This window comes from Tenrec ecaudatus, chromosome 3 (assembly GCF_050624435.1).
Source record: "Tenrec ecaudatus isolate mTenEca1 chromosome 3, mTenEca1.hap1, whole genome shotgun sequence".
NCBI lineage: Eukaryota > Metazoa > Chordata > Mammalia > Afrosoricida > Tenrecidae > Tenrec > Tenrec ecaudatus.
Window position 1 is genome coordinate 105,250,535 of NC_134532.1, and position 26,910 is coordinate 105,277,444.

Below are 26,910 nucleotides of genomic sequence, written 5' to 3' on the forward strand. Positions count from 1 at the left end.
AAAATGGAAGCCAAGATACACAGAGATCTCCAAGAAACTCTGGATCCATAGATGTTAGGGACCTTCCCACAGAGCCAATAGAGAGAACATATTCCTCTAGAGCAAACAAACAGACAAACAAAACCCGCAAACGCTCTACCATCAAAGAGATGCTGAGTCATAATGACCACCCACCAACCATCCCACCTCACCCTTTGGGTTTTCAGACTGTAACTGTTTCTGTGCATAGAAAGTCTTGTCTTTCTCCTCAGAAGCAGCTGACTAACTGCCAACCTTGTGGATTGCAGCCATTATGCCACCAAGGTTCCAGGAGCACATACCCTGCGTTTAAACTTCCAATCTCTGAAACAGACACATTTAGGTCTGTTAAAGAGCATCTATTTGTTGGTGTTTCTGTTATCTTTCAAAAATGTACCTATCTAATTGCTGATTAATTCAATGATCTCTACCTTGCTTCTAGATTTTAGGAGCTTTTCCCCATTGGTCCCATTAACAAATCCTCTATTCATGACAAAATTGCATGCTCACTCTTTCCCAAGTTGCCTCACATGTACATTGTACATGCTTCCTTTCCTACTCATGACAAAAGAGGAGAAAATAATGCTGTATTAGTCTGGGTGGACTAGAGAAACAAATTCATGGATACTGATGTGTATGAGAGAGTTTTATATAAAGGGTAATTATACATTAAGAAAACAACCCAACCTAGTCCAGTCTAAGCCTATAAATCCAATATTAGCCCACATGTCCAATATCAATCTATAAAACCCTCTTCAGACTCATGAAACACATGCAATGATTCCTAATACAGGACAATCACAGGCCAGTGGGTAAAAAGTCTTTGGATCCAGTGGCACTGTAGGCATTTCAACACTGGCAGGGTTCTCCAGCTAAGGGCACTGGCGTAGTTCCATGTGTCTGGTCAGTAGAGTATCCTCCAGGGAGTGAGCAGAATGGGAAAGTATCTCCCACCTCCATGGAGGAAAAAAAATAGGAGTTCCTAGAATTCTCAGGGGGAAGACCTTGCCCAACCAAAAGCCTCAATGGCTGTAATAACCCAATGAACAGACTGAACTCCACCCCTTCACTCTTAATCCTCTCAAATTCCTAATTGACACCAGATTATGTAATCACCTTAAATGTTAAACTCTTCTTTGTTAAAGAAGTCCAAATGAATCTCATCTTCAAACTCCAACTCAAGTCTTCTTATTTTAGGAGCACTTCCTTGATCATAACACAAACTTCAATGGTCCCCTCTCTAATCTAAAGAAAAACAATGTTTCTTCCATTCATCCAACTATCTGTTGGCTTTGATTATTTTGACCTCTGCCTTTTCCCATTGATACTTTCTTGCTTCTCTTGCGATTTGTTTTTTAAATATCTCAAAAGTGATTGGTTTTAAGACACATGGCACGAATGACCTCATCAACTTAGAAGTAGAGTGCCAACTCACATTTCAGATTGACACGTAAATAAGAGCCTCCATTCTTATTGTTTTCACACTTGCACTTATTTTTATGGTTCCCACATAGTAAGTATCAGTGATTTGAAGTAAATATTCAATGAATTAGAAAAATTCTGTAGCTCTTCTATATTCTCTCTTTAATATTGATATTTCCTTTTTGATGTTATTCTTTATATGTGATACTTAAGGTTGTAGACATATCTGGAGAGATAAAGTATCATATAGCATTAAGTTTACTCAATAAATCAAAAGTATAGAGATTTCACATATGTTTGAGTACTTGCAAAATTCAAAAGTTGCCTTTTGTTTAGTTTTTCTAAGTGATCACAAATCCATCAAGAATTCTTTTACTTATATACTCATGAATTCTAAGGTCTGGTGATGAAATGGATGGGGCCATCCAATAGTTGTATATGATTTTTAGAAATATAATTAAATAATCACTAAACTTTCTAAAAGGTGAGACCTGTGTATTTTTCCTTTAAAGTTATATAAACAAAGAGATAGTGTGCACTGCATATAAACTTTCCAGGCATCTATAACACTTTTAATTTGATGCTTAACAAAATTATTATTTAGGTATTTCGTTAATATAAATGTTATTTTATTAATGATAGTTTTAAACTGTAAACCACTGACATCTTAAATAATGTTTCAAAATGAGTAGCCCATGATAAAAATATATATATACACAATATCTTCATAACTTCTTTATTAATTAAAAAAATTAGTAGATTTTCACTAGCTTCAACCGTGGGCTCAGGCATAGGAACAATCATGAGGATGCTGCAGGACCAGGAAATGTGTTGTTCTGTTGGGTATAGGGTCGCTATGGATGGAATTCAGTCGATTCACACTGGCTCAACAGAACAGATACCTAATATTTGCTGAGTTCCGCTAACTGGTTATTAAAATGGCATTTGTAATCAGGATTCTGTCTAAGATGGACTGCAGCCTTCCAATGTGGAAATCACAACTTACATTTCTTATGCTTTTTTAACATTCCTCTGTGTAGCAGCTTCTTGAAACATCCATAATAATATTCTTTACATCCATACATATACAAAATTAGAAGTATGCTAGTAATCAGTCATTCATTCCACAAACTGATTATGCTTTCGATGAAATATTAAATTTTCATTCCCTTGCACTTGTTGCTTCAGTAAAGAAACATATAAATTAAAGGCAAAAAGTACCAGACACCAGAGGGTGACACACAGTCATTTATCTCAACTTGTGTTACACCCCAATTCCCACAAGATTATGCGCTAATTATGCAATTTGTGAAAGTGCTCAAAGAGCTAATGCCATGATCAAAACGAATTACTGTAACATCAGCGGAAGCAGAAAGGGATTTTTCAAAGATGAACCTCATATGTTCAGAGAAGAAAAGTCTCCTGTTTCGAACCTGTCTAGCACAATGACTATGGTCTACATGGTCTACCTCTAAAAGAATGGGATCCTCCTCCTACTGTGGAAATATGGGTCAGCATAAATCACACAGCCAGAGAAGCTTGCTTAAAACATAAGAATGTTGCAAATGAGGACGCCAATCAAGAAGCAACGTGGAAATATCTTAAATAATAATGGATTGTCGTCATGTATTATTTAATACTTCTCATTGACAATTTAAAACTCCAATCTAGTTTTGTGTACCTCCTTTATTTTTCTTATTTAAGAAAATAGTCATTAGGGCAGCTAATCAGTTTTAAATTATCTGAATCCCACCACAGGTAGGAACTGATGATGGCACCTAAACATACCATATTTTCAGTGAAAGTTTACACAACAAATTCTATTTCCATTTGAATCTCCACACATAGACAAATATATACATCAAACTTCTGGACATATGCACCTGTATCCAGCCCCTCCCTGACTGTCTGAAAAATGGTCGGCCAAGGACCTGGAGTCAGCTCACTGACATGCTTTACTTGAGAGGTATACTGTCTACCAATTTCATATATAAGGGCAAGTGTATTGCTCACATGTATAAAAAGTGTTTTAAAATAATTTAGACATGTAAGTGAGCACAGAAAGCAGGGCATGGCCTCATCAGATTGCTATAGACCCCACTAACTCTTCAATGAGCTTGACGATGGCTTCTGTACCATTATGAAGCGCTCTTTCTGTTGTTGGTTTGGTTTGTGTTTTGTTTTTAACTTATAAACTTGCTTTATTATAGTTTAATTGCCACCTTCCACCTACGCATTCTCATTAGTAGTTCCTGTTATCTTATGCCAAGAGTTATTCAGACTCCAAGATAAAATAAATGTATACAATCTATATACTGCTTGAGATGTGATCACAGGATAGAAGAGATAAATCATCAGTGAAATAATGAAAACGCAGTATACAATAGTTTAAAGTTATGTGTAAACTGCTTATGATACAAACTTAATAACCCCCTACTATTGAGTCAGTTCCCACTCAGAGTGATCTCACAGGGCAGAGTTGAACCCCCACAGTAGCTTTCTGCGTCTATAACAGTCTAGAGAGAACAGAAAGCCTTCTCTTTCTCCCACAGGGCGACTGGCGCTAACTGACCTTGCAGTTAGCAGCCCAACATGCAACCACTAAACCATCAAGGCTCCTCTGAGGACAGACAGGAGGAAGTGAATTCCCTTCACATGTTTCCACTGTAGCCTTTGACAGAAGAAAAATTAATAAGGAAACAGTTAACTCTTATGTCAGATGTCCTGAAATAAAAATGAAAAATATCTATGAGGATACCAAATTAAAGCACTGGAACAACTTGCCAGCACAAGAATTACTTGTTTCGGGAGCAGAAGGGTCATGAATATCAAAAGCCTTGAAAGTGGAGACAATTTGTCATTATTAAAATTAGTGCTCTGTCAACATAAAACCGGTTCCAGCAATCCTTTTGTGTGACTGCAGCTGTTTGTTGAGTTCCCGGGTCCAAATGTTCCAGTAGATACAACTGTAGTGAATGGACTATATTTCTTAATCTATAATAGCAGACTGTACACTGTAATGGTAGACTGTCAGGATGTGACACACGGTAAACACTCAAATCTCAAAGAACCGCGGTGACACATAACCAAAGATGGAGCTGTTCAGGTATTGAGAAATGGACACTTGACAGGAATGTTTTTCTTCACAATGCTATTCGTGTATTTAAAAATATAGTGCGCTGGCATGCAGTTCAGCTTTTGACAGCTTGGAAATTATAGTACATTTTACTAGGACAATAAAAAGACTAAGGCCAGAAAAACCCATATTTATATCAGTCTACAAGAGAATTGAAGAGAGGGAAAGGGAGACAGAAAGGGGAAAGCATGGTAAAACGGAGAGGTGGAATTGAGCTTGTCGTTTCTTCATATATATAAACTTCTGTGACATTCCTGCTACAGTAAGGTTGGTCCCCGAATCATAACTTTAACCATCTGGTTCACTTTAACTTAAAATTTAGTAAACTTCTTTTTAAATATCATCATGCGTATATGGACATTATTTGCCAATTATGATATTCCAAGAGAATATATGATAGCGTGCTTCACTTAACATAAACAGAAGAACCAATTATATCCTTTCTATAAATTATTTGCTGAAAGGCAAAAAAGATAAGAACACCGCAAGGACTTCCAAATAAGAAGCTGTTTTACAAGTTAAAGGATTATTAGTAACTGTTGATTTTAATCCATGTTAAAAACAAATTTCATTTTCACCAATGATTTTTTTACTGTGAATTTAGTGGAGGGCTTTACATTCAACTGTTCAAGCCACATATCAACACACTCTCCTCTGCCATCATGCCCCGCCCCCAGGATTACTCCTCTTGCGCTTAGGAGCCTCCCTTTCACCCAAGTACATACCGGCAGACTCTCTAGTCCCTTCCTGCATCTTCCTACCACTTCCCTCCTACGTTGGCAATCTACAAAGCCGGGTTCCTTCGATGTGCAAGTCTTTGCCATGGCTATTGTTATAATAGTGGTCTCATAAAACATCTGTCCTTTTGCGGTTGACTGACTTCACTAAGGATAATGTTGTCCAAGTCCTTCAAGTCATGAGGCTTTCCATGGTTTGATAATCATTTTGAGTAATGCATTGTGGGGATGTACCAAGGTTTCTTTATCCATTATTTCCCTACGGATAGGCAGTTAGTTTATTTCTCAATTCTTGCTATTGTGGACAGTGTGTGGTGAACATGCGTGTGCATGCGCTTGTATGTGTTATAGCTCTTACTTCTTTCGCGTCTATAACGAGCAGAGTTGTTGCTGGATCATCTAGTATTTCTATTCCCAGTTCTTTGAGGTAGTGCCACATTGCTTTCAACAATGTTCGTATTTACAGACCCACCAGTAGTACATGAGAGTTCCAATCTCTCTGCACCCTCTCCATCATGCATTTTCTGATCGTTTGTTTATTTGTTATTAATTGGGCAGTCATTGTCAGTGTAAGTCGATAACTTTACATCACCTTACAACATTGTTTTGATTTGCCTCTCTTGGATAGTTAGTGATTATGATCATTTTTCCACCACTCGGAAAAAAGAATAAGACAAGTGCAGTTTCACTCTAACCATTACCTCTGTCGATATGTTGGTACTATATTAGAGAACTATTCTTGGAACACGCTTGCTTCTACAAGATAGAACTATAAACTATAAAAGTTTCACCTGGGCTACATCAATCTGTTCTTCCAGAATGGTAAGGGACTCCTAAAAAATCTTAGCCAAGATTCATAATTCTCTACCCTCTTTTGTTATTTGGACAGTTGAAATATTTTAAAGGTTTTGATTTAAACCCAAGTTCTCTTCTCATCCCAGTACCAGCTATTCTCCCTTATCTGCTCTGTAGTTGGAGGATTGGCGTTGCGGCTTTAGAACATGTTTGTGATAAAATGTGCAAGAGTTTATATGAATGTGTGTTGGGGGTAGGGGAACATGCATGAGAGTAGATGCATATGTGAGTGTATGTGTGAGAGTGTGTATGAATGTATGTGTGAGACAGCACGTGTGTGTTTGTGTGTGTGTGTGAAGTCTGAATTCTGGTATAAAACTGTATGTAACAGCATGTTCATTATGATTTGGTATTCTGTGAAGCATGCTTTTCTGTTGCTACTCCAACTTTCTTTGTTATTGTGAGCATAAATCCTGGTTTCCCTATGTAGAAGCACATATCAATTAAGGACAAAGAACAGAAAAAAAGAAGTCAGCAACAATGGCCATATAAAACAGTGAAAGATCTCACCATAAAAAAATCACACAATATTAAAAATTTAAGATAAAAGTGAAAGATCTGATGGCAGAGTGTTAAATTTCAGTCTGAATACAGTTGCTAAGAACCTCTTTACAATGCTATTTGCCTGACTCCTAGTCTGTGAGCAGTTGGGATTCATGTAGTCACCCTAAAAGTAGATCTGGGGCTTCCACAATTGTCCACAGTGTTCTTCAAATGGGGTGTTTAGAATTTAGGCACTGGAACTGTTCCCTCCTCTGGGTTTGGTTCTTCAGGTTTCCAATCTTTGGTTCACACAGGCAGTTGCGTTTCTTCTGTGTGGACTTAGGTAACGACTCAGTTAGGTGGCTGCTTGTTTTGAGCCATGTCTTTAATTTCCCAGAGACTGTTTTTCCTGATAGCAAAGCACCATCTGACTTCTTCCCCACATCTGGCTAGGGCACCCATATGTTCTGTGATCTCAGGAGACTGAGTACCAGGTTGGGCCATGTCTCGAGAACTTCTTATTCCTATATTGGAGCTATAGTCAAGTAAGAGCTCAAAATCCATTCCTATAACTATTGTTTCTATATGTCTTTGGTTCACTATATGTCTCTGGTTTGTTTTTATCATTTTTCTGTAGTATATCACAGAACACGCTCATCAGGTTTAAGAGAATTCTATTGCTAGTAGTATTATAGTTGATGGTTGAGCTCTGCTGTGCAAAGGTTTTTCTACATATGTATGACATTTTATTAGTCTCTAACACATTAATTGTTAACTTGTACAACCTCATAATTTTGGTGAATATACTAATTACACAAGCTGTGAGGGTTGGAGATAAAAACAATACTTTCAGTTACATTCCTTTTTGAGGATCATGAGTGGTAGATTAATATATGTCATTAAAGGCAGGGAGAGCGTGAAAACACAAGCTATATGTTGGTTTCAGGTCATCGTTCATTGGACGCTCTCAAAGTAATAGAAACAAAACCACCCCAAATTCAATGACCACCAATTCCCTAATAAGGGAATAGCGATCATCTACTTCTCCTCCTAACAGGATATTGCAGCCTAGAGTTCAAGGGAGTATTTCAGTTCCTAGATTGTGCTACAAGTGAGTTCAAGACTGAGTTCAGTTCATCCAGTGGGGTTTCCAATTGAGATCCTTCTAGTGTGGTGTATGAAGTGTGTTGTGTATCTCAAAAAGACAGAGTTCTATATCACAGTAGACTTTAATGCTGTCCAGATCACAAGAGGTTGGTTGGAAACTAAATCAAAAGTGTCCAAGTAGGAATGTAATACCAGGCATATTCTCATTTTAAGGTTCTATAAATAATGTTAAGCATTTTTTCTATTGAGTTATTCTTAAAGTCAATCCCCACCGCCTCTCCCTCCCACCACCACCAAGGGCATGTGGAGACTACTCACAAATGGCAGATTGACTAGCTAATACCAATTGCCCAAGAATGATACTCTCAGGGTTGAAATTATATAGATGTTGTCTTTCTCTTAGGTCAAAATCAGTGTTGGCTCTTCAAAAGTCACACCAGTGTTGATTAACACACAAATACCACACCTCAAAGAATACATGAGAAAGATTCAAATGCTACTCCACCTCATTCACCATCTTTCTTAGCTCCCATTGAAGACTGCATATCCTAAAGCTTCTTTCTCTTTGAGATTGCTTATCTTGAATGAAGTCCTCTTATTTGGGATAGTTTTTTCTTGGCACCTTGACAGACAAGAAATCCATAGTTCTTACCTTAATTAGAAAATTAAGATGAACCAAGAACAAAATGAGAGGAAGAAAATAAGATAAACAAATCAGCAAACTAAGATGGTGTGCTACTTGACCTGGACTCTTATGTCAGAAGCTTAGTAAATTCCCTTCACAGTGATCTTCCTTGCTGTCTTCATCATAATGCTCCCAAGATTGGAGAAAGACATTAACTGTTGTGATGTTTCATAAGCATATTGTTGGGCTTTCCTTTTTACCAGAGGATAGGAAAATATTGATATTTTTCTTATTTTTCCTCCTCCCGTAAAAGAACACACTGCACATTCTCCTATTTATTGCTGTCATTTATCAGAAGAGTCTTTTAAAATTTGAGCACACTCTAGGTAGGTGAGATTTGTTGAGTTAAAAGTGCTCTGAGTAACTATCAATGCATCTAAATGCTCCCTTATAGAAACCTTAAATGTGAATTTCATCAAGTACAAATTTTGTCTTTATAGTATGGTATACTGCAAAAATTATTAGTAAGAATATAATTGGTGAGTTATTTAAAATATCGAAAAAGGAATTTTAGAAAATTGAAAATGTTTCTAATTTATACAAAGTACCTTGAAATGTAATTTCATTGTCGGTCTTCCAATTATCATTAAGAATTCCTTTGACCGACTGTTTTTAAAGACTCTTTTATTGAGTACATTTTTCATTCTTGGACATGTTCCATTGGTATCTAATGACCTGTCCATAGAGGCTAGAGATGAATAAAGAAGAGCTAACTTATCTAAGTTTAAGGAGTGGTGTCGATCCTGAGCCAATGTGCACTGATAAAGCTGAGCATCCCAGGGCTGGTGAGAGTGTGTGAAGGAGCTAGCTGGTCTGAAATGCAAGGGGGTGTCTGTGAACTCAAGTGTGTTGTTATCCATTTGATCTAGCTGCAATGGCTATGACTGAGTTGACCCAAACTCAACTGAATGAAAAGAAAGACGTTTAACACTATGATCTTGTGTAATTGCTGCAGTTTGATACTTTGCTCTGGACTGGAATTTGCTTATGGTTGGAGATGCTTAACAATTCCTCAGAGCAAGACATACGTATTCAATGTGGCTCTTCTAGCCATAGTCTTTGTCACTCTGAGCAAACAAACACCCCATGTGTTTGGGTAAGAGAAGATAGAAGATTGTGATAGGACATAGTTGTGAGTTATTGCTAACTGAGTTCATTGCAATTGCGCTCCTAGTGGATATAAAGTGAACCATCTCATTCTCAGAAAAGAAGTAAGCTCTATCAGCAAGAGAGAAGATCCAGGAGTGGATCACATCCTTTGGACTTGGAGATCTCTGCATGCATTCTCCTTGCTGCAATAGAGTTCTTTGAGACCAGAGGAATAATAAAGGAAGGGCAGTAGCAGAATCACGATCCAGAACTTGAGACAAAGCTTTGGTCTTCCAAGCCTGCAGAGCAAGTAAAACTGAGCGCCTTCAGACAAGAGGGTAGCTTGCAAAATGGGTAACTGCCCGGCACTTAAGTGGAGGAGCTAGATGTGCTATACGAGACTCCTGGTGCCATAGGGATTACGTGTCGGGGTATTAATCTCAAGATCAGCAGTTCTAAACCACCAGTCACTTCACAGGATAAGGGCCATACGTTCTGCTTGCATAAAGAGTTGCATACTGTCTCAGAAACTCTAGGGGGTTGTAGTAGTACTCAATCTTGTCTTTGAGTCTGAATCTACTCAATGGCCAGTGAGCAAAAATGTGCTGGGTCACAATGTTAAGATTGAGTTCCTTCCCGTTGAAGTTTATAGTGGAGTAGAATACCCTTTGGGCATTGATTGGCTGCCCTACACGTGTTTTGTAGCCTTGCCTAAGCAGAGCATATGGTTGAGAAGTTACAGCTAGAAAAAGGCCCACCTACTAGCAATGCTAATAAGCAACTGTCTTGTCCAAATAATTGTATCCTGAGCATTTGTAACCTTTTAATTTCCTTATCAAACCCCATAATTATAAATATTGTATCTGAGTTCCATGTGGCGGTTGCAATGAATTATATTGACCCCAGCTGAGAAGTAGAGCTGCTTGATGGGTTGCCGGTATAATAACTATTATTACGGTAGGTTGGAGGCTGGAGGCATGTCTGACCTCAGCCTCTTAGGGCTTGGCCTGGGGCAATTTTTGTGGAATTTGAATCTGCTTCCCACTTTTGAAGTTGTTTTAGTTGTCAGGTGCCTGACACTGTTCTGTGCCTGACACTGTTAGGTGCCTGACACTTTTGAAGTTGTTTTAGTTGTTAGGTGCCTGACACTGTTCTGACCAATAGCAAACCTAAGTACAACAAAAGGAAACACTGCCTGGTGCTACACCATCCTCACAACCATGCCTATGTCTCAGCCCATTGTTTCAGCCACTGTACCAAACCCTCTCATGGGGGCCTTCCTCTTTATCACTGCCCCTCCTCTTTACTAAGCATGATGCCCTTCTCCAGGGACTGGTCTCGCCTGACAATATGTACAAAACACAGGAGATGAAATCTTGCTATGTTTGCCTCCAAGGAGCATTTTTACTGCACTTCTTCCAAGACAGATTTTGAATTTAAAGAAGATCAAATGATGCCACTCTTAGGCCATTCTTTTAATAAGAACAATTACTACTCCCTCCGAACCTCTAGGCAGCTTCTAATTGGTGTCTGCTGAAGAATGTCACAGATTATAGCCTGTAGACACTTAGATGGTCTCACCTGCAGCCTCAAAATGTGCTTCAGTGAGTCTTTTGTTCAATGTGAGGTTCACTGTGACTGCTGTCTGGAAACTGCTCAGCCTTTAGTGGCCCTCCTCCTTTTTTCGTCACTATTTTGAAGTAGTTGCTTTAGGACTCACCAAGTTACCTACGCTGGAAATCCGAGTATCATCTTTTATTATGTATTATTTTTAGCCCTGGCATCCAGTCTCACTCACTCACTGCCACTGAGTCCCTGCTGATGCATAGCAACACCCCTGTGGATTTCTAAGACTGTTAACTGCAACTGCTAGCCCTGAGAATTCAGCCCACCGTCTAACACCAGGGATCCTGATCCAATAAATAATCAGAAGCCTAATGTTTTCTTCTTGAGAAACTAGATGCCTATAGAAGTGTCCTGATGATTTCCAACTTCCAGTCTTCCCTGTTTTCATAAGGCGACCAGGAGACACTTGCTCATATGTGTAGCTTTCATGCTCCACTCAATGTCCCTCAGTTGCTCTTTAATAGTTCTTTGGGCATATAATTCACATATCATACAAGTCAATAGTTCAGTAACATTAAGGAGGATTGTTCCATCACCACCACAATCAATTCTAGAACATTTTCTTCTTGTGCTCATTAGCTCCAAATGACTTGTATGAATAAAGTGCAGATCCCTTAAGCATAAAAACGATTTCTATGAACTTCTCTTGTCCCTCCTTCGCTCTTCTGCTGTCTTGTCACATTGTACAACCGGGACTTCCCAGATGCAGCCTCCTCTCCAGGCCTTTTCTGTCTGCCACAGGAGCCCAGCTCTGTGTAACTTACCCTCCCTCCGACCTAGGCTCCCACCTGGAGTGTCGTCACGCATATGTGAGGTCTTCACTGAGCTCATTTTCATTAAGAAGCCTGGTAGCTTTCCCTTTGAGCCTATGTGATATCACAGTCATGAAATATTCAATATTGTCAGATGCTTTTCTCCTTCTTTGTATCCTCACTTGACCCTAAACTCCTTCCCGAAAGAATCGTGCATAATGATTTGGAGATTATAGCTCCTGTTCCTAATAGGGACTTAGTAGACATTTCGTACATATTTGTCAATTGATAGATTGTTCGGATAAATAAAGATGATATTTATTTTTTGACATATACAAATGTTTAACTCTATTTGGGGCCACTGATGGAGCTTACACTGATGATTAATGTATATGTCTTCTCCACCCAGGGCCAAACTGCTTAGCATGATGTCTGGGGTTATGAATTCAAACTTCAATGACTCTTATCTGACATCACTGCTATGCTGTTGAAAAGAAGACTTGATCACTTGGGGTAGCTAAGATGGGCAACGTCTTTGGTTGACTCCCATTAGTTAGAACTGCAGCGAATTTTGGTTGAAAACTATTCTAAAAAAGCAATGACTTCATTATCTCAACTCTCATCTGAAATGTACCTGCTTAAGAACACCAAAACACAGATATATGCAATAATTTTGTGCTTGTAAGCATGTACTGCCTCTTAATGACTTCAGCCTCTATTGGTGCACAAGTTAACTGGAGAGTACAGCCCTGTTCACTGAAATATAGCAGAAGCCGTCTGTTCTCTGTGAGAACAGCTGCCCTATTTACTGCTGCTTCGACGAAGTCACTGCCCAACTTCTCCATTTGGGAAGCTTAGTGTTTACATTCTAGACGATTTTGAATCAAAACAGTTCTGATTTGTTAATAATTCACTAACAAAATATTATGACACACAAACTGGGGCGCTGGTAAATAATCAGATGGAGGGTAGAACTCTGTTACATCAAGTCTGATAGTGGCAGTGGAAACCACAAATAAAAATGTAATTTAGCTATTCATTGTGTCCTGTTAAATGCCAGCTGTTTCAAAGGTTTTAGAATTTGGTGTTTAGGTTTTCCCCTCACATCTTTAGAAGTTTGGGGATAATTTGAAAGTCATTAAGTTGCTTTTTATAGTTCCAACATGCAAAAGAAAGGTATGTTGCCATTCATTAACTTTTACAATAAACATTTGAGGCACGTGCAGTTTGAGGCTTATGCATCTTCTAACTATGGAGGAAAAACTGTGAACAGTAGCAGGAAAGCACATGTATTAATGGACTTGACATTGTAACATGGGAGTCGAGAAAAAGAAGATAAACAACTAAAGAGATGTATGAAGTGTCAGGAGATGAGGGCTGTGAAGCACAGAGCCCATGGAGAGGCCTGATGAGCCCTCTTTGCTGGAGTGTCCACGGGACTGAGGCAAGTCTGACATCAGCTCGTGTGCTAGTCTGCAGGCGTGTTCACTTCAAAAACCTACTCCTTGCATGTTCTTAGAAAATGAAAGAATCCTATTTAACAAATTCCTCCTGTGAAGATGTTAACTCTAGCTGTTATTGCTGCATCTGATGTATTCAGTGGATTTAATATACAATGCTAACTAAAGTTGTGATTGGGGAAGCTGATAGATAAAACCTACGTTTTCACAGAAATAACATGGAGCTTGCAAAATAATAAATAGAACCACACACTGTGGTGTGCATGTATGTCTCTTTGTCTCGCATAACTAGAAATTATATTAATTATAAAAATCCATAGGATAACCATTTATGATTTTGGTAGAATACCTACCCTGCTTAAATAAGATACTCTTAGGTATGAATCAAATCAATGAAAATAATATTTGTGGTGGCTAACAAGTCTAAAGTTACTTTAACTGAATATACATAATAGCTATCAATTTAAGGCAATATTTTTATTTCACAAAAGGTTTTGGCATAAACCCAGTTGAGCATCAAAAAAATCTGTAACTGAATTATTGTTTTCACTTAATAATAGGGACGTCTGAGATTCCGGGTACTTTGTACAGCAATGTACAAAGGTGGGAGACAGACTCCAGGTGTCCCCATCCAGGTCTCTTGCTTGGACTTTCCCACTGGGCACAAAGCAAACCGAGCCATTGCGACCAGTAGCAGGAACTCCAAACTGCTTGTCTATATTATCAAACAAAAAAATAAACTATTGATATTTTAATTACTAGCCCTTTAGTTTGCAATCCTCTTCATTAAATCCACTACAACATGGAAACTAATGGCTTATTCTTTTACACCAGCGGAAGCATTCCCTTGACTAGTCAAAGTCAGTGGGTACTAAAACAATAAGAATGTTAGGTGCTTCATTAATTATGAATGCCAGTGGTGACCTGTATTTCATGTGCAATCACATTGAAAGCCACATGGCATACACGGGTTCTTTCTGCTTATGGAACTAGCTTGAGGAGGAGGATCGATAGTTGGAGTCTATTCAGAGTGGAGATTTACAGACATGAACTCATCCATTATTGGCACTGTGCATTTTCTATCTGACCTACAGTTAGTGAAATGTGTTCAATTGTGAAATGTGCTCAAAATTTTCCCCTTCTCTTTCTTTCCTTCTATTATGTTTTTAGTTTCATCTTCCTTTTCTTTTTGTTTCTAAGAGTGATTCTCAGAGTAGAGCACTTTGGAAGGTATGTTAGTCTGGGTTGACTAGAGAAACAAATCCAAAGGCTTTCATATATGTATAGAAAGAATTTTATAATCGAAGGGCTATTGTGTATTGAGAAAACATCTCAACCCAGTCCAAATCAGGTCCATAAGTCTGATTTTAGTCCATAAGCCCAACACTAGTCCATGAACCAGTCCTCAGACTCACATAGTCACATGCAATCGTGCAAAATGCAGAAAGATCACAGGCTGGTGGGTGCAAAGTCTGTGGATCCAATGGTACTGGACACATCTCCAGGACTCTGGCCAAATCAGAGTGTCTCCATGTGGCTTGTCAAGAGGAAAGAGAAGCAGAGAGAGAGAAACACACACACACACACACACACACAAAGAGAGAGAGTGAGAGAGAGAGAGAGAGAGAGAGAGAGGCCTGCCTTTCAGGAGAAAGAAAGGAAGTTCCCAGAATTCTCCTGAGAAGGCCACATGCATAAGGAGGCATTATCAGAACGCAACCTGATTGACAGGCTAGACTCCACCCCTTCACTCTATTATCACGTTAACATGAAATTATGTAACCACCACAGAAGATCTGCAAAAATAAATTAAATTTAATGTTTACAATTTGGAAAATTAAGTTACTTTGTATTTCTATTAAGAATTATGTTAATTATGCTATTTTGTCCTCTCAGGGAAATTCTTAGTATTTTGCTTTAGTGTTGCATGGGATAAAATGAAATAATATTTTCTCTCTTGGTAGATACTACTTTGGAAGGTCCAGAGTTAATAGTCAACTGAAATATATGTGTGAGTTCATGTATTTTTTGCTGTTGTTGCTAGGCTCTGGCAGATCAATAGTAGGTATTTGCAGCTACATTTAACCACACAGAACTCCCATAATGGGTAATTTTACAGACGTGGACCACCGGGTTATCTTCATCAGGTTGTCAACTGGGTGTGTTTAAACTACCAAACCATCAACTTTTGGTTAGCTGTGAAGTACTTAACCATTTGTGCCATTAGGGCTCCTTAGAAATAGATCAGTTGATCAGTAGATCAATTCAACAAATATAGAGATGATAGATAGATATCAATGTATCTTTTTTAGCAACAAAAACATCAAAACATGTATATGAAATTTGTATATGAATTTTACATGTATATGAACTGATTCTGAGAGAAGTTATGGAATGCTTTCATTTCTACCTAAGATCGTCACTAATAAAATCTATCAGATCACTAAAATGATGGCAGGAGAGGAAAGAGAAAATAAAAGCAAGTTTGGTGAAAGCATCACCAAGTCTCTGGTAGATCGGTTGGTGTCAGAAAGAACGCTGATTCCATATCCATATCCCTGACTTTCAGCACTGGCTTTGCTGGGACTACCTGTAGGACCGGACACTTGGGCCTCTTGAGCCTTCTCTCTTTATCTGTGTAATAGAATAGCATCTTCACGTTCAAGCAAGCAAAAGTGAACATAAACGCACCTTGTGTTTTTTTATACCGTGTGTTATTATATTAAGGAATAAGTAGGATTTTATTTATTTATTATACACATTTAAAGATTAAATTCTGAACCAACTATTCTAATAAAAGGTTTGTTTTTAAAAATAAAATAAAGATGGTGTATCTGAATGTCGATTCTAAGCTGATGACAACCTTTGGATTGAATGGCAGAGGGAGATAATTACATTAGGTTTGGATAAATGTTCCTTCTGATCGCTGAAAACATAAATGTAAGCCTTTACCAACTTAGACCTGCTCAAGCCGGAAAAAGTGTTACTTCTGGTGCCTGTAGCATTATAGAAATTATGTGTCATTGCAAAGCAGTGATGCCACAGATATTGAAATCAAGAAAGACATTGACATTCATATTGATATTACTAAGCATAATCTGACTCAACATCTTTGGGTAGCTCCAATCTATGTTCAGTATAAATTTAAGAGAGAAAAATACATTTTGTAGAAAAACAATTGAGGAGAAAGGTTGTCAGATGGGCCATCATAGATGCCTCCCCTTATTCCATCCATCTCCACCTTTTATGAGAACTAAAAGCCTAATCAATAATTTAACAAGCTAATGGACATATTTTTAAACACAATGGATTCGTTCTGCACAGGGGCACACTGGCAGGGTCACAGAGGCAAAAATGGAAACTGCTGATTATTTAATGCTTATCGTGAGCAATCCTCTGCAGGGCAAGCTTCTTTAAGAACTGGTGCATTTCTTCTTCTTCCCCAAAGCTTCTTTTTGAACTTGTTCTAATAAAGCAACTACCCCTATAAATCATATATATAAGTACCCTGAATGCGTGCATTATAAAGAAACATGCCTAACATCTGAATATTGAATGTGCACTTTAAGTAAAATGTGTGCTCTCGGACAAATTTACGTTCCCGTTTAAGGTACAGTGGCAACTAAAATTTCAAACACAGCAACCATTGTGAGATGACCCAGGACGGGGGCCTATTTCACTATGTTGCTTGTAGGATCACCATGAGTTAGAATGGGCTCAGGGATGCCTTTTAACAGTAACAGCACAATATAATCTATTTATTGATAGTAACAACGATCTAATTTTTAGTAACCCAGGTTTTATATACCAGTAGAAATATCAAGAAAATGGTACGGCTATTGCCAATCAGAAAATATTTTAACCCAAGGGGGTTAATGCATCACTTCTTAAGAAAATGAGCCCTTTCCTTCATCTTATGTGTCCACTTTGCCTTTTCCACATTAGCAACATCATAAGAAAAGCTAAAGTAAAATGTTCCTAAAATAATCCCACTTGCCCATTAATTTGTAATCTGTCAAATTAATCCAAGATTTATGGATTTAGAGATTATCCACAGTTAAACAGGATATAACCAAAATATTATTTAATAATGTTAATCTAATTTTCATCAAGACTTTTACATTACATTTTTAAGACCTCTCTTTTCCTTGAAATATAGATGCATTTTTGTTTCTAATGCACACCTGGACTGTGATAGCGCTTATAAACTTGCTTTTATATTTTTAAAATAGTTGAAAGGAAGAACTTAGGCTTGTTTGATATTGATTCAGACAGAGTTGAGGAGGGTGAGAGTTGAGGCAGGGACATATGTTGGAGCACCAGAGACAGAATAAATGCAGCATCGGACCTGCTGGATGACAGAAGCTGGAACCCCCTCTGGCAGTCCTGGTGCAATTTGCCTGCTGTTATTAGCACTGACTGTGTTATTCTGAAAGTCATCCATTGAGCAAGCACAACGTCCTTGTCTGTCTTTGTCTTACCAAAGTTGAAGCTCTGTATGTTGGCATCCATGCTTATCTCTGCTCCGCAATATTTCAAGAGTGAGTTGCATCTCTAAACAATTTGCACCAAAGCACCACTGTCCTATCTTTTCTAGATAATGCTCTGTAGAGTATTGAGCAAGAGTATTTTTCCTACATACATAACAAAACAACCAGAATAAATAATTCATAGGACAAGCTAAACAAAGGTATATACAATGACATGTAAGACAGTGACCACAATATATACACAAATACTTTAATCTCAGTTCAGAGTGTTCGGTTACCTTATTTTGTCTAAAATCACATATTTCTCTTTGTCTTATTTTTCTTACATTCTCCGAAATAATTTTGTTTGTTTTAGCATATTATGTGTCGAGAAATAGTAACACTAAAAAATGTTGGGTACACATTGGTGCCTTTTAGCAAGCCATATATGCACAGGTAACCTAGGTTTTCAGATTTTGCCTTGTTTTCCTTTTTAGAATGCAGTCAGTTGATCATGTACCACCATTAATTTGCTTCTAACCAGTAAGGCATGCACACGTGCAGCCCCATACAACAGTGACTGCAACTACTGTGACGAGGGCCCTTTTTGTTATTCTCAGCAAAGGACAATTTAAATGCATCAGCATGCTTCAGCTCAGAACCTCCAGACTGCTCTCTTGCAGAGCCAGATTTTCGTTTGCCCTGCATTAACTTTTACAGTCCCTTTATAAAACAAGGTCATTCACCTAAAGAGATTCTGGATAAATGACTTAGAACAAGCCTGCCACGACACCTTTGAATAACATTACTTTAATATTTTAATGAAATAATACAGTGATCTACATATAAGCCCCTTCCTGGGGGATGGACAACAGAAAAATGCGTGAGGGGAGACATCGGTCAGTGTAAGACATGAAAAAATAATAATTTATAAATTATCAAGGGTCAGGGAGGGTGCGAGAGTAGGGAGGAAGATGAGCAGCTGATACCAAGGGCTCAAGTAGAAAGAAAATGTTTTGAGAATGATGAGGGCAACAAATGTACAAATACACTTGACACAATGGATGGATGGATGGATTGTGATAAGAGCTGTAGGAGCCCCCAATAAAATGATTTTTTTTTAAAGAAAGAAAGATACAGCTTCTGCCTATGTCCCGATGGCATAGTGGATTGCAAGATGGGATGTTAAACATGAAGTCAACAGTTCAAAACCAGCAGCTGCTTCACAAGAGAAAGATGTGGCTTTTCATTCTCATGAAGAGTTATAGGTACTGTCTTGGAAATCCAGAGAGGCCAATCTTCTCTGTGCCATAGGGTTACAATGAGGCAGAATACACGCAATAGCAGTGAGTTTGGAGTTTATGATATTTGACAAAGGAGCCCAAGTGTAGTAGTGGGTTGCTAATTGGGAGGCCGTGAATTGGAATTGACTCAGGGACAGTCAGTTAGGGTATGATATAAAAATAAGCTTTGCAATATTCTCATAGCAGTATTTTCATTTATAATTTTTCAGATATTAGACACTCACAGGTGCCTTAACATTTTATTCCAAAATAATATTAGAAAGCAGGTGGTAGATTTCTAGGACACTATTACATTTTCTTTTTTAAGCATTCAGCCTGCAGCCTGAATTTTCATAATAATTTCAGTCCTGGGAAACTATAATTATCCTGAAACACTCTACTTACACTGTCTTATTTCTTAATTACAGTAGTGACATGAGATAAATGCATACTTATTGGGATCAAGTGCATATTATATTGTGGTGATTATAAAGAAGTTCTCATGACAACAGTTGCAATTATATGGTCATCAACTACTCTTACCATGCTATATTCTAGAAACGCTGTAATTACCACAAGTCCTGCCACGAGGGCACTTCCTACTTGAGATGAAAGAGTTTCTGGAGAAGAGGAGCTGTCCAATGTAAAAAGCAGTGCTTTATGCACCCTGAACTTATTCAACTGTATTACTCCCAAATTCAAGCCTTATATCAATGAACGTTTGGGGCAATATTCTTTAAAATTGCCTTTCTCTTTTATGACATTTGGAATAAAACATTTTGATTACAAAAAGGGTGCTTGTGGGAGAAGGGACTAGAAATTCGATAGGGGTGAGATTGTTTTCAAGGATAAAGGTCCAATCAATTAGTAAGAGTCTTTCCAATGTTATAAATCATTACCCTAGAAGACATTATTTAACAATCCAAGAATAAACTGGACTGTCACTCTAATTTAAAAGAAAAACAGTGCATTGCTGATGTAATACTTTGAAAGAGATTGTCCCCTGTAGGAAATGCTCTTTTTCTGTTATTTTCAAAATAACCAAAGAAATCAATATCAAATTAAATACATAAAAATAATTGGGTGAGGGTGTGAAGAATATTCTGTGCTGGCTTTTGAATCCTACTTTTGATCATCCTGCTCTGCCACCTACTAGATGTACAATCTTGGGATTTATTGAACTGCTCAGAGCCTCAGCACTTCGTTTGTTGAAGAGACAAATGAAAGTACGCACCTCATGAGATTGTTGAGAATGTAATCCTGTCATGTCTGTAGAGACTTAGAATTGTACCTAACACAGAGCAGAGTTATATATTTTTTTAAATCTATTATGTTATGTAATGTAGGCTACTAAGAACATTCAACCAAGTACTCACAGTCTCCACCCTTTTCTAAGGTTAAAAATGTCTTTAATAGTGGTGTTTTATTTTAAATCTTAACTGCCCGGACTTGCATGTTAGTGATGGTTGCGGACATTCCAAAGCCGCACTTTAATTGGTTTTAAATGTTATTTTAAGTGAGTATAATGAAGAGTTCAAGCAGAAAATAAAATATATGCTTCTTGTTTAAAAAAAATAGTGGTGTTAATAGGCTTTATCAGAGGTTTCTTTTTAAAAAAAATCATTTTATTGGGTGCTCTTACAACTCTTATCACAATGAATATATACATCCATTGTATAAAGTACATTTGTACATTCTTTTCCCTCATTCTCAAAACATTTGCTTTCCATTTAAGTCCCTGGCATCAGCTCCTCATTTTTCCCCTCCTTCACCTCTCTCCACTCCCTCCTCCCTCATGAACACTTATAAACTTATTAATTATTCTTTTGTCATATCTTACACTGCCGGATGTCTCCCTTCACCCAATTTTCTGTTGTCCATCCCCCAGAGAGGAAGTTATAGGTAGATAGTTGTAATCGGTTCCCCCTTTCTACACCACTGTCCCTCCACCCTCCAGGCATCACCACTCTCACCACTGGTCCTGAAGGGATCATCCTCCCTGGATTCCCTGTGTTTCCAGTTCCTATCTGTACCAGTGCACATCCTCTGGTCTAGCCAGATTTGTAAGGTAGAATTGGGATCATGATAGCGTATATGGGAGTGGGGTGAGCGGGGCATTTAAGAACAAGGGGAAAGTTGTATATTTCATTATTAAGGTTTCTTTTCTTAACTCATGAATAACATTAGAAAGACAGGTTCTTATTCCAAAGTAAAAAGGCTATTGAGAAAATGAACCTGGTATCTTTAGTTTATAGTGTTTTTTCACAATGTTACATTTTATATTCAATGGAACTTGTCGTTTTGAATTATTTTTAAATAATGTGCCTCCTCTTGGGACATTTTCAGTTATCCAGTGACACATCTGTTTGTGTGAGGAAAAAAAAGTTCTGGATTATAACTTTTACTTGCATTTCTAATAAATTATCACCTAATTTCCTAAGTAGTATAACTAAGTCGCCACATCAAAAAACATACGCCCTTAAGAAAAATACTCAGTGACCATCCAGATGAGACACTGAAACAATAGAAATCCCTGAGGGACTTCCTGGTCTTTGCTTCTATATACTGACCACTGCATGTAAGTTTCTATTCATTTTCACATGTTGTATTTGTTTCAGTGTGCTCTGTAACATTTTTCTTACTTTTCTAATGAGGTACTCTTTTCAGATTCAGGTCGTTCTGAGATATTCATTGTTCTAGAACAGTGTTCTCAACCTGTGGGTTGGGACCCCTTTGGGGGACCAATGACCTTTTCACAGTAATCACCCAATTCATAACAGTAGCAAAATTACAGTTATGAAGTAGCAATTAAAATAATGTTATGGTTGGGGGAGTCACCACAACATAAGGAAGTGGAATAAAGGGTCACAGCATCAGGAAGGTTGTGAACCATTGATCTAGATAATTGAGTAGTAAAATCAATGTTTAAAATATATATTTTGAGAAGTAATATCAGTTTGAGGAACACATATAAAAAGCTTTTTTTGGTTAGCCAACAACAAGGTGCTTTTTATCAGTTGCATAAATATTATCTATAATCAAGCTCAAGATTAGGTGATTTTTCCTTTACTCCAACCCACTGCCATCAAATCAATTTAGACACATTGCTTAGTATTCTTTAAATCCAGCTGCAATACCTGAGATATTGTATATTAGAGTATGTCTATAATCACCTTCTAAGTTTTTGATATTTCAAGGGAAACTAATCTAGATTTTACTTTTCCTTGCTTTCTGATCTGTGAAAGGATAACACTGAAATAAAACAATTACAGTTAATAATAAGGTCTGAGAAATTATAAAAAGATCAATGCCTATAGAATACTTTTATCTAAATATAATTTATTTGGGAGTAAAGAGTAATAATTTATTATTGTAGGGATAAAAATCATTAAACCAAAAAAAAAATAAATTCCCTGAGTCTCATTCCGTATCAGACTAGCTATATTTCTAGAAAAGACATAGAGCACTTGCTTAATTTTAGAACTGCTCTAGTTCTGGTTTTTAATTATTCTGAAATTTTTAGATCATTAGATTTAATGGGAGTGATTCTACAGTGGGAGAAAAGCTAGTATGAAAAATAACACTATTTTTTATGAGCAGAATGGAAATGCCAATTTCAACTTTAATTTCAAGAGCAAGTAATAGATGTTGAAATGCAAATCAAACTTGTCCTTCACACCTTAAAAGATCATTTTGCCTGCCTTGAATTTCCAAAGTTAGGCAAGGTGCTCCTTAAGACCTCTGCTACCATTTTTAGAGAAAAAAATATATGGAATTATAAATTTTTCCCTTATCTTTCAGATCAGCATTTTCATGACCCATCTGTCAAACTATGGAAACGACCGCCTAGGATTATACACTTTTGTGAACTTGGCCAACTTCGTGCAGAGCTGGACCAACCTGAGACTGAAGACCCTGCCGCCAGTGCAGCTAGCCCACAAGTACTTTGAGCTCTTCCCAGAGCAGAAAGACCCTCTCTGGCAGGTAATGCAGAACCTTCTATCTTGGGTTGGAAGAGAACATAATTTTGAACACCCAAGTTGTGTTAGGCATTCTGCTGGAGATATTAAAACCATGATTGAGTCCAAAAGTTCTTTCATTAATCCGAAAATTTCATTATCTTCAAAATATTTTTGGTGTGGTTTGGTTTTGCATATTAAATATGTGTACCTCAAAAGCTATTTGCTTTTGGTTGTTTTTGGACAGGTTGGCTGCCTTGATGTTTTGCAAATTTTGTATTGAGGGTGTTACTTTATTGTGGGTGCCTTAACCCTTTTGACTTGACTTGGGTGGAAGTAAAAAGGTCAATAAAATATTTCAACATTGGGTCTCTAGGGAGATAGAAAATCAAGATCCAAAATTCATGTTAGCTCCTATAACTAGACATTAATATGTGCATGTAGAACACAGAAGGCACAGATGAAAAACAAAATGGGATCTTTACTTTATGCCTACACACCTTTTCAATGTGTCTTCCTTTAAAAAAATAAATCCAATTAATCTTTCACAAGGGCTGTGTCTAGTTATAAAAAGAATGGCCTGTTTAGTGCTGCTTTTTACAAATAGTTCAACTTCACATGGGGGCCACTCAGTCTGGATGCATCAAATGTAGACTATCCATTTCTTAGCCATTATCTAGGAAACTGCTGCCTCCCCTTTTCTTGGTTCTTTATGCATTAGATTACATCGACCCACGCAATCAATAAACTGACTGCAGGGAGCAGATCAGATGGTGCCCTGCTAAGTAGTCAGTAGAGAAGTAGCCTCATCATTAATGAGAAATCACTATGAAACAGACTTTTACAGTCCTTTCTATCATCTGAGCTATTTATTTCTCTTTATTCTATAAATCTTGTTGCATGATATGATCTGTCTATACCATTGGGAACATATTTATTGAGCACTTGCTATGTGTACAACAATGTTATTTGAGTTAGGGCAGAAAAATAAATGTTAAGCCATAATATGAAAGCATATTGGAGAAGGGGTGTTCCTTCTTATTGTTATTCATTGGAATAATCTTTCATATATTTTAAAATGTGCTTTATAATCAATTTTACAGAAAAACATAACACTTTATGAAAGCTCCCTCATCAGTCCTTCAGCATTGGAATTCAGGCTGTTATGAGGGCCATCCAGAAGGTTCTGACTCAGAACGAGCCTATGTGCAGCAGAACCGAAACACTGCCTACTGCTCTTCCATCCACATCATGTTGCTGTGCTTCAGCCATTGTTATAGACACATTGTTAGCACATAGAGCTGAAGGTTACTCCACAGAACTGTAGGTTAATCCATATAAGCCTGATGGTTTCCTGTTGGCAAGTTCACTCCTGACAATCCGTCCAATAGTGGGATATGAAGTCGCTCCATCTTCACCTCTACAGTTGTCTAGCTGTACTTCTTCTAAGACAAAAGGGTTCCTTCTTCTTGAAGCCCATGCTATAAGCAACAGACTTTGCCAACACCATAATGATCACTTCTTCGTAGATCTTCCCTGGTCAGTGTTCAATTTTCACACGCATATGAGATGATTGAAAATGCCCTGGCTTGGTTCAAGAAAACCTTAGTTCTCAAAGTAACATCTTTGAGATCACTTTAACTTGATCCTTTGCAGCAGCTTTGCCTAGTCAAATAATACTTCACTTGATTTCTTGATTGCTGCACCCATGAGCATTGGTTGTGGATCCAAGTAAAATGGAATTCTTGGCAATGTCATCTTTTTTCCATTTGTTATAAATTCACTCATGAATCTACTTGTGATAAGTGTTGTTTTGTGCCCAGGTGCTATCTATTTTGAAACAGGCAGTCTTTTATTTTCATCAGCAGTGATTTAAATTCTCTTTGTTTTTAGCAAGCAAAGCCATGTCATCCACATTTTATGAGTTTTGTCTAATCCTGATGCCAGGCACTTATTCATATATTGCAGCGTAGCAAATTATTTTCTCGGGATAAAGATTAAACATGTATGGGGAAAGGATGCAGCTTTATGCACACTATATAACATGTTGTATCATAAAATTCTCATAAAGTTCTAAATATTAGTGTGTTTGGATCTTTATCACTTACATGGTTAGCATGTAAGTCAGCAGAGACCAAAACAAACCCATGTCCATTCCCACTCATAGCGAACCTTCATAGGGTTTCTGAGGCGTACATCGGTATGGGTGCAGATAGACTCCTGGAGAGTAGCTGGTGGGTTTGAACTGCTCACCTAATTCAGTTAGCAACCTAACACTTAACCACTGCCCCACCAGGGCTCCTCACATAAATGGCAGTTACCAAAAGATATCCTTCCTCCGTTATAAACTCAAGAGCTCCTTGATTGCCATTTCTATTCTCACACGAGTTCATTTTTGAAATGTCTATAAAGTATGGTACATAAATTCATAAAAAGCAGACAAATTGATCAACAAATGTTTCAGACAGTTTACATGTAAGAAATTAGTCAATAAAACCAAACACCACACTTCCTTTTATAGAAGAAAAAATAGAAAAGCTTGTTTTATTTTTAATTACAATTGTATTTCTTGGCTCTCTGGTATCAGTGACATTGCCCATTTTGTTAGTATAGAACATAATAAAAAATACAATTCAATGCTATTTGTCATGCCAATACTAAATATTGATTGAATGTTTTTAAATATACATGCTGGTTGCTTAGGGGTAGATATAAAATGAGAATTGGAAAATAGTATAGTCCTTTAGAGAAGTATACCATTTTGGAAGTCAAAATAATATATATATATATACATATATATGTATATATATATAAATTGAATTTTTCAAATGTTGACAATTCATTTTGGTCAGCATCATATTGGTAAATTCCTAGAGAGTTATACATATTGGATAGAATTTACCAGTAGAGGTTTCATAAAGTTCATAATATGTTTGTAATTGTTTTGGTTTCTATAAGTTTAGAAGTTTTCAGAAAACAACAGAATTAAAAGTATTTACATGGTGTTCAAGAGTATCTTTAACTAAATAATTTCCTTTTATTTCACATTTACATTATTTTTATATTTTCTTACAAGTTCAAAATGAAATAAAACCTTCAAATATCCTCTATTAAACAAACTGTCATATATTAGCAACTATATTTAAATAGAGAAGTGGAAAACAGAAAACAGCAGAGAAATTATTCAGATACATGAGATTTTGAGAGAATTGACTCAGTGCAGCAAATCTGATAAACTTAGCCAATCATGAATGACATCCAAAAAACAGAAAGCAATGATATAAACATAAAGTTAATAATATTTTCTGAGTTCTTTTCTGCCACTACTACCCTTTTTCTTTTAATATATTTATAATAGGAAAATAGATATAAGTTGTATAATCATTTCCTTTATGCAACTTGAATTCATTTTTCAAAAAACAAAAATAGCTAACAATTTATTAATGTACTATGTTCTATGAATCAAGACTCTATAGAGAAACTAAATAAATAATCCAAGTCCCTGTCATTGTTACAAGTTGTCAAAATGACATGTTAAGGCATTGTTTTATATTTACAAACATGATTTCTTCTTCAGTGTATTTAAATTTCCAAACAGTAAGTCAACAGTTATTTTTCTTTAAAATTTAATTCACACCTTTTTATTTCCATAAATAGGAGGAAAGAGTGTAAAATGATAGTCTTGGCATCTATTTAATTTCTTTTGTGTCTTGTGTAAATTTTCATTAGCACCAAGGAACATATATTTGAAGCTATTTTGTCACTTAATTAAAAAGTGCAATATGAAAATCTGCCAATGGGCAACATGGCAAGTATTACACAAACTGTG

The 26,910-nt window shown here is 37.1% G+C and overlaps 1 protein-coding gene across 1 annotated transcript in view; it reads left to right on the forward strand.

Annotated features, from left to right (window-relative positions):
• LOC142443496 (bifunctional heparan sulfate N-deacetylase/N-sulfotransferase 4) overlaps nucleotides 1-26,910 on the forward strand; it is a 363,094-nt gene that overhangs the window by 266,765 nt on the left and 69,419 nt on the right. Inside the window, exon 6 of the mRNA XM_075544840.1 lies at nucleotides 22,924-23,106. Coding sequence (XP_075400955.1) covers nucleotides 22,924-23,106 — 183 coding nt within the window. The remainder of the gene's footprint in view (nucleotides 1-22,923; nucleotides 23,107-26,910) is intronic.